At 38.8% G+C, this 9877-nt stretch overlaps 1 protein-coding gene across 2 annotated transcripts in view; it reads left to right on the forward strand.

Annotated features, from left to right (window-relative positions):
* The window catches only part of glceb (glucuronic acid epimerase b), a 70538-nt gene extending 66441 nt beyond the window's left edge, over window positions 1–4097 (forward strand). For both annotated transcript variants that reach the window (XM_056461649.1, XM_056461651.1), the window contains exon 5: window positions 319–4097. In XM_056461649.1, coding sequence (XP_056317624.1) covers window positions 319–1343 — 1025 coding nt within the window. In that variant the 3' untranslated portion in view covers window positions 1344–4097. The remainder of the gene's footprint in view (window positions 1–318) is intronic.
* Window positions 4098–9877: the final 5780 nt, after the last annotated feature.

The following is a 9877-nucleotide window of genomic DNA, read 5'->3' on the forward strand; positions in this document are numbered from 1 at the left end:
GAAATACATGAGTGTATATTAATCTGCAAATGCATTCTGATGCAACAAGCTACATGCTTTTTTCTCAGTGTTTTATTCCCTTTTTTGGCAATTCCTTTACTAAATGTATATATAAAATGCAATAATTAGATGCATAATTGCGATCACATTGTATGTTTACCCCATTTAATTTCAGTCATTGTAAGAGTACCTTGATTTAGTATCAGCACCTTGAGCTTGTTATTGTACCAAAGCCAAACATTTGCAGCTGCTCTAACCATAGTTGACATCCTGTTGAACCTGTTGTAACATTTCCTAATTCTGTTCCTTGTGTTCCAGAAAACTCAGAGGGTGTCTCACTTCCTCTTGGCAACACAAAAGATTTCATCATCTCCTTTGACCTGAAGTTTACATCTAATGGTAGCGTCTCTGTAATCTTGGAGACCACAGAGAAAGGGCCACCATTTGTTATCCATTACGTCACCACCACCCAGCTCATTTTGCTCAAGGACCGTGACATCACCTATGGTATCGGCCCTCGGACCGCATGGACCACAGTCACCCGTGACCTTCTCACTGACTTGCGCAAAGGCATTGGCCTCTCCAACACCAAAGCGGTCAAAGCCACCAAAACTATGCCAAGGCGTGTTGTAAAGTTAGTGGTGCACGGCCACGGGACAATAGACAATATCACAATCTCCACCACTTCACATATGGCGGCTTTTTATGCCGCAAGCGAATGGTTGGTGCGCAACCAGGACGAGCGTGGTGGCTGGCCAATCATGGTCACCCGTAAACTCGGGGAGGGTTTCCGTGCACTGGAGCCAGGTTGGTATTCGGCCATGGCACAAGGACAGGCCATGTCCACTCTAGTGCGTGCCTATCTAATGACTAAAGATGACACGTACCTAAAGGCTGCCCTGCGAGCCACCGGACCTTTTAAACTGCCCTCAGAACAGCACGGTGTCAAAGCAGTGTTCATGAACAAGTATGACTGGTATGAGGAGTACCCCACAATCCCCAGCTCCTTCGTTCTGAATGGATTCATCTATTCCCTCATAGGTCTGTTTGACCTGGCGCAAACTGCAGGTGAGAAACTCGGGCGGGATGCGGGACAGCTGTACAGCAAGGGAATGGAGTCCTTGAAAGTTATGCTTCCCCTGTATGACACAGGGTCAGGCACCATCTATGACCTGCGCCACTTTATTTTGGGCACAGCGCCCAATTTGGCCCGTTGGGATTACCACACAACGCACATCAACCAGCTCCAGCTGCTGGGTACTATTGACAACTCGCCCATCTTCAGGGACTCCGTCAAGCGCTGGAAAAGCTACCTGAAAGGAGGAAGGGCTAAGCACAATTAAGCGGAGCACACCTTTTAAGATCTCTTTCGGCCCTCGCTGTCCTCTTCCTGACTGCCACCATGAGGGCCACGGTGACTAGCAGGGAGATAAAAAATAATGGCTGAACTCATTGGTAGCTGTATGAGTTTTCAGTTTGAGACCGTAATTGCAGTCCTTCTTGTGTCAATGCTGAGGTTTTAATTAGGTGCAGACGCAGCTGCTTGCAGCATGTGTGTGGATGAGGAAAAGGGAGGGTTTGGGTATTTAATATTAAAAGCTCCGGATCTGCGGGTTTGACTGAGAAACACGTCTGCTGAGATTTGCCGCATTTGGGCACACTTCAGTCAAGATGAGGGATCGCAAAGCGGCTTTCAGAACCTTCTTCCAAAGCAATGTTCGGGAAACAGTCAGAAAGGCAAACATGTTGAGCAAACATTAGCCGCGATTGTTATTTAAATTCACAACTCATGAGCAGAACACATTTCATGTAAGCTATAAAGAAAATGTGTTCAACTGTAGCATTATTATGTTTCTGAAGGTTTACCCGGTCGGAGGGAAACACAAGGCCTTTTTGTTCAACTCGTTTTCCACCCTTCAGTCTGTGTTTCATGATCCTTTGCTCTGTCAGAATCCCACCACAATCAGATTGAGCTGTCACTAATGCGGCCCAGTCCTGCCCATAATGCACTTAGAGCTTTAGAGAGGCAGTCGTAGGTCACTTGCTTCATGTTTACAACAGATTTCAGGAAACATAGCTATAGTTACTAAGATACCAATGTCCGGATTAACAAACACACAGCTTTGGTTGCTTTCTGAGAAATCTGCTGGAATGGTGGCGTAGCCGGTGTTCATCCCTGTAACATGTAGACTGGTCATGCACTTTACTTGTGTGGCATGCGTGTTGTGTGTGTTGAGGATGTTGTAACTTCACCAACATCAAGGTAGTTTCTTGCCCTATTGGCAGTGAATCATTAATAAGGGAATCGTCAGATTTGTTTACTGATATATTGTAGCTCTTCCCAATTATTCCACAATTTTCTTTTTGGACAGTTGTATTTTTTATTAGATTTCTTTTAGGTAACATCTAAATTAGTCTTTCTCAACCATGTTCCTGGAGGACCACCAGCTCTGCACATTTTCCTTGTCTCCTTAACCAAACACACCTGATTCAGATCATCAGCTCATTAGGAGAGACTGAAAGACCTGTAATGAGTGTGACAGACAAAGGAGACATCTAAAACATGCAGGGCTGTTGGGACTCCAGGAATGTGGTTGAGAAACACTGATCTAAACTATACATTTAAACTACATCTACTTTTTTTCATTTTTAATTTCAAAAACTCACATTCAGTTGAATATCTTGCATCTCAGCCTTGGAAAAGATGAGTTTTCTTTTAAATAGTGAAATGATTTGGATGCGCGACCTTGATGCATTTCCTTGCATCACCAAAATCATTTAGCAGCCTTCTGACTAGCACAGCCAAGTACAGCAGATGGAAATATTTTCTTGAGTTTCGGCTATGTAAATATCTGCTCAGCCACTTGACCTCTGCCGTAAAACCTCCACCTGGCTCAATCCTGTCCATCTTAATCTGACCAAGGCTGCTAAGAGGCCGAGATATTATCCCATTATCTGGTAACCTGCTGTTCAGAACCATCTCGAGCAGATGTTCACATTCCAGTATGGCTTTGAATTTCAGAAAATAAATGTCAGAGAAGAGGAATGTGACATTTCTAAATGTTTGATATCAACGCTTCCGGTTTGTTTGGCAGAGATGGCTTTTAGAGACTTTGGGTGCACGGGCCCCGAGGCGTATCTTTTGTGTTGACCTTCTTTTGGTTTAAAAATCATGTTTTCCCATGAAAATCAGGCTGCCTGTAGTCTCACAGACACGGATCTCACATATAATACTATGCACATTTCATACTTGTCATTTAATGAGCAGATAGAAGTACGTTTAAAGAGGTAAAGATGTTACCATGAGTGAGACAGAGAGCTGCATTTCATTTATACTGTACCAAAGTCTTTAAAGTTTGAGTTATTTTGTCTGAAACTTTAGCATTTGTCTAGTTATTTTCTTTTTTGAGAGAGATTGTGAATGAAGTAAATTTTTAGTGGTGTGTTATGGACATACCGTCCTCTGAAGAAATGCCTTTTTTCACCTTTAGTTTAGATTTGTATAATGAGGAGTGGGTTTAGAAGAGAACAGGGAATGTTATTAATCACTGCTATATGTGGGGATGTGTGCAAATCTTGATGCTCAGTGCTACATATTTCTAAAGGGAAAAGAGAGACTTGAAATAGCATGTCTGTTCTTTAAAAGCCTTGTTAAAAAAAGCCTCCTTTTTGAGTTTGGTTTACCAAACATTGGTTGCATTTGAGTGAACTCTGTGGAGTGAGCGATGCTAAAGCACAACTATAGTTTCTTGAATTAATTTATTCTCATTTCTCTCCTTTGGACAATGTGCAAAGCCTTCCTCTGCAAGTTGTTGCAGTTTAGAATTATAAAATGATTTCCCCTTTCTTTTTGGTCACAGTTGTTTTTTATTTTTGACATTCTTAAGTTTCTAAATTGACATGTTAGGTGTATTTTCATGTGTATGCAATAAATGGTTCAACTGGATCGCAACAGCTGCACACCCAGAGGTTGTAGAGACTTTGCAAAGGAAGCACAATGTGCGATCATTTTTATGCAGGACAAATGTTTATTAAAGTCTTTGTGCTTTAAATTGCTTTTTTAAAGTTGTATAAATAAAGGCATTTCGTTTTATAAATCATATATTTTTGTCTGATTCTTTTACACTAAACAGAGTTTTTGTTTGGTTTAACCAACTGGTATTTGATTTATGCACATTTCTATTTTTTTTCTAGCTCATAAGACTTTAGGTCTTATCTTCAGAACACAAATGAAGATATTTTTATCACCCTGAGAGATTTCTGTTCCTCCATTGAAAGTATGTTCACTGACAACCCTGATGCCAGAGATAAATCCATGTAAATTGAGCCCTTTAATCCAAGCTTTTTAAAGACAGTCGATCGCTTGTCATTAGGCTTTTATTCACATATAAACATTGATCCGCAATCGTAAACAAAACGCCAAAACATACCTGCTTAAAGGATAAGTTTACCCCAAAATGAATATTCTATTGTTAATTACTCACCCTCATGTCATTTCAAACCCCTGAGGCATTCATTCATGTTTGGAATACAAATGAAGATATATTAAATCTGACAAGAGAACCAGAGAAACTCACAGAAAAATGAACACGCTATGAGAATCTTTTTATGCGCACATAAAACCAAAATAACAACTTCACGCAACATTTTCATCTTCTAAATCAAGTTGACATGACAGTTAAAAGTATCACACACCACACGTGGACATTCGCATGATATTTTACATGAAACTAATCAGATGGTGCTTTGTGGCGCGGCAGAGAAATGAACAGTGTCCTGAGTCATGGCTGGGCGCCGCGGACAGCCACCGACTTGCGGCACCGGTGTGTGTACCCTGATAGAAACCTATGTTTAGAATTCTGAAATGTGTGGCGCTATGTGGTGCGCCGCCGAACAGCGCTTCTGGTGTGCAACCTGCTTCAGTGTCAATATAGGGCACATGTTAATAAGCTGTGCTCTTTATACTATAGAATACACAAGACACGTCACTCATATAGTTTTGAATGGGGAAAAGTGTAATGGTCAAAATGGTGAATGAAGCCCTGCCTTGTACAGAAGCCAATCATTGATCATTACAGATTGAGGATTCTCCGGGGGAGGGGCTCAGACCAGACATGAGATTCTGCAGATTTTGTGATTAGAAAGTTTAGAAATGAAATTAAGGCGACATTTGTTGTTCAGTGTTATTGTTGATTCCTAATATGATATTTAATCATAAGTTTGACAAGCAAATTTGGAGAATTTGATATTACCCCATTCAGACAGAATGCTTGAGCACACTGCCCGAGTATCGTTTCAAAGATGGTCCACCAATTAAAATGACTTGCCTGACTTTGTCTTTATCCATGTTGTTCTGATGTATTCTTTAAATGCACCTGTGCTTTGTCTCAAACAGGAAATCATGCACAGGCACCTGGGCTATACACACATGCACAGTACTCTTGAGTGCGCACAATATACTGACACTGAGGAGAGTTGTTATTTTTATTTTATGTGCGTACAAAAGTATTCTCATAACTTTAATGTATGCTTATTGAACCAATGAAGGCAAATGGTCTGTTTTGATGATTTTGTTGTGTTTTTTTTGAGTCAGGACTGTTGTCTGTTCTCAGATTTCACCAAAAATATATTCATTTGTGCTCCAAAGACAAGTAAAGGTCTCATGGGTCTGGAAAAGCATAAGGGTGAGTAATTAATGATAGCATTTTCAGTTTTTCTGATCCTTTAATGGCAAAAATAAATCTTGCTGATGCTGAAATTAATTAATGAAAAACTTAATTGTTTTATCTTCAGTCCACCTAAATTTGTTAAAGCTAATAAGTTTAGCTCAGTTTAAGTAACTTGATTTCTTCATGTTGTCACAGCACAAAGTGAGATTTCACAAACTAATTTTGAGAGGAGCACATGATATGATTGATCGCAGATGGTCTCTCATCTCTAATTATTGAGCCAATCAGATTAATCCAAACGCATTATAAGCAGCCTGCCTAAAACTACTTCCTTATCTTCGTTTTTCCAAGAACCCCAAGAACCCCCCCCCATCCACCCTATTTCCCCCTTTTTTTCTCCTCCTTTACCAGGGGGAGCTCTCGAAAACTACCTGATCTCGTACCCCCTTTGCTCATTCACTTGGTGGGTATCTCCGAGCTCAGGGTTCTCTCCCGGGACAGCATGCCAAACCTGCTATTAATATCAAGCAATATGCAAGTCTGACCTCTTGAAATGATTATGTGGAACCCCACATATATGCAAATTAAATCTGTTTACAAACCTTTTGAAGAGTTTTGGGTGTAGCGGAGAGACAGAAATATCCCAGATTTAATTAATATATATCTTCATTTGTGTTCCGAAGATGAACAAAATGACATGGAGCCAAGAACTGCAAATGAAAACAGAAATGAAATTTGTAGGTGAACTAACCCTATCTGGTCAGTCATACTTTTTCACCAGCTGATTAGAATGTTGAACACACTACCCGAGGTGTTCGCTGCATTGCCCTCTGAAAACATTTATCTCGGATGTCCCTTTTCTGTATAATCCCTATGACATTCTCTCTATCTCAGTCACACATATGGACACTGCGGTTTAATTACTCTCTGCAGCCTGGGGTCTGATCCGGCACATTAAACTCCGTCCTCATTCTTCTGTCCTGTCGCAGCCGCTCTCAGTAGTCTGGCTGTTATTTTAGCCAGCATAAGCTGAGCTCATAGCGCCAGTGGACTGGGGGTGAAGGCGCCCCATGGAGCTCATCTTTTAATGACTGTCTGATCAGATTATCACTGTTTTTACCCAGACTCAGACCGCTGACGCTTGTGGTCTGTGCTCTATCTAGAGACGGTCCGATTAGATGGCTGAGTAACCATACACATTTCAGATTTATTCATTCGAATTTAATGTGCGTTTTACATTTATAAAATATTCTCTATGCAGTGCATTATACATCAACTTAGAATATTTTTAACTTAATGTATTTGCTAAAATGTTCATTCAAAATATGCAGATATAAAACGGTTCTGAAAAGTTTTTGTGTATTAATTTTAGTATTAAATAATCAAAGTAATTGGTTCGTGGTTCACGCTACAGTGGTCAGACTGTTCAAAGGTGGTTTTTATTGGATCAGAAATATACAACTAATGTAGTCCGATCCATGAGCAAATGACTCTAATGAGCTCTGATCCTTTGCTCAAATCATAAGACTCTTATGAGCTGATCCGTGCTGATACTTGTGACACAGCATGTGATTCACTAAGTGAACGGGTTAGTCATTTGTTCTTGAATCAGGCTACTGAGCAATAATTGATGATGAAGATTGAATCAATCATGATGTTACTGTAATAGATTTATAGTTTTAGACAATATGATAAGTCCTCCTTAGATTTAAAATTTTTATGTTTAAGTAAAGTTTATTTATTAACTAATTTCGAGAAGATCATATGCTTATGATTGATCATGGCTGGACCCACATTAGCTAATACACGATTCTCCAATCAGACGATTCCTCAGTCACTATAAACAACCATAGTCTTCTTCGTCTACCATAGTCATCTTCGTCTTTAAGAATCCCTCCGTCCTCCCCTATTCCTCCTGTTTTTCTAGATTGAGCGGCACAGTGACCCAGTGGTTAGCACTGTTGCCTCACATGTTCTCCCCGTGTTTGTGTGGGTTTGCCCAGGTCATAAGTAAACTGACTAAACTAAATTGGCACCATAGTCAAGTTCTTAGCCAACAGTATTTTCCTCATAAAGAAATTTTCCTTATTAGCTACAAATAAGCGGGGGAGTTCCTATACCTAAGCTCTACCTAAGCTCAATCTTGCCTCTCGCCGTGCAAACGGGAGGGAGCCCAGGGCTTTCCCCTGGGACAGCATGCCAAACAAGCTTTATAATCAATCATCAGCTAAGTGTGAACTCTTGAATTAAAAAAAGAAACTATTTCCTATCATATTTTTTCTTTTTGAGAAATTTCTTCTTTTAGTTTGGCTTAAATATATACATATACATATATATCCAGTTGAAATCATTTAGTTCAAAATCATTTATTAGCCCCCCTGAATTATTAGCCCCCCTGTTTATTTTTCCCCCAATTTCTGTTTAAGTTTTTTCATCACATTTCTAAACATAATAGTTTTAATAAGTCATTTCTAATAACTGATTTATTTTATCTTTGCCATGATGACAGTACATAATATTTGACTTGATACTTTTCAAGACACTTCTATACAGCTTAAAGTGACATTTAAAGGCTTAACTAGGTTAATTAGGTTAACTAGGCAGGTTAGGGTAATTAGGCAAGTTATTGTATAACGATGATTTGTTCTGTAGACTATCGAAAACAAATATAGCTTAAAGGGGCTAATAATGTTGACCTTAAAATGGTTTTTAAAAAATTTAAAACTGCTTTTTTTCTTGCCGAAATGAAACAAATAAGACTTTCTTCAGAAGAAAAAATATTATCAGACATACTGTGAAAATTTCCTTGCTCTGGTAAACATAATTTGGGAAATATAAAAAAAAAAAGAGAAAAAAAAAATCAAAGGTGGGCTAATAATTCTGACTTCAACTGTAAACATGAAGAGTTCAGATACAAAAACCTCTAAATGCCATCTGAAATTCTTTTCAAACATTTGCATTTTTATCAGGCTCCTGTGTTTAGGTTCACTAATATCACTTTTATGGCAAAGAATAAGTCCTTTTCATGGTCTTTAAAGTGAAATAACACAACATAAACGAAGGCGGCTGAGAAAAGGGTTCATTTTCGATGGAAATTTCTGATGGCACTTAGTTGTTTTTGCATCTGAACTCTTCATATATAATTTATTCATTCATAATTTATTCATTTCTTTTTGACTTAGTCCCTTTATTAATCAGGGGTCACCACAGTGGAATGAACCCGCAACTTATCCAGCATACGTTTTACGCAGCGGATGTCATTCCAGCCGCAACCCAACACTGGGAAACACCCACACACTCTTGCATTCACACACATACACTATGGCACCGAGGGAAACCCACACAAACTAGGGGAGAACATGCAAACTCCACACAGAAATGCCAACTGACCCAGCCGAGGCTATATATATTAAAACTGCTAAGGTCAATCATAGAAACCTAAAGATTAATATTTTTTTGATTGTCTCCAGAACTTGCCTGATTAACCAAACTTGCCTAGTTAACTTAATTAACCTACTTAAGCTTTTTAATTGCACTTCAAGCTGAATACTATCTTGCAAAATAACTATTAAATTATTATGTACTGTCATCATGGCAAAGACAAACTTCATTAGCTTTGATAAATTATTAAGTTTTTTTTTTAAGTTGAAAAATCTCTCCCTTACACAACAACTGGCAAATATATGAAAAATAAGTATGTTCACAGGAGGGCTAATAACTTGGTTTTCAACTATTTCTTCTCAACTTAATTAAAAAAAGACAACATTTAGTAAATGAGATGCAGTTTTGTTTAATCAGGATTGTTTGAGAGCTGTTCTCTCAGTTTATTCAGAATCATGCATTTTCTCTCATATAAAAACATTAATATGACAAGAAAACAGGAATCTTGAACCTGAGTTTAGCTGTCATTCAGATTTCTGTAAAGCTATATGCAAATCAGAGCATATCTAGTTAGATAACCCCTCATTTGCATATTTAAACAACATTTACATTTAATCATCAAGCAGAGACACTTTTGCCCAAAGCCACCTACAAATGAGTCCCGAATAACACTCAGACATGCAATACAAAGCATTTATCTTAATGCACAATGCTTAATCAACCAGGTATGATGACATATTTGTACTTACGATGTCTTGCTTTAAAACTTGACTTGTTCGGAGACAACCTTGATCACACAAACCTGCAGAAAACAAAAACAATTCCCA

Source organism: Danio aesculapii, chromosome 7 (assembly GCF_903798145.1).
Source record: "Danio aesculapii chromosome 7, fDanAes4.1, whole genome shotgun sequence".
Taxonomy (NCBI): domain Eukaryota; kingdom Metazoa; phylum Chordata; class Actinopteri; order Cypriniformes; family Danionidae; genus Danio; species Danio aesculapii.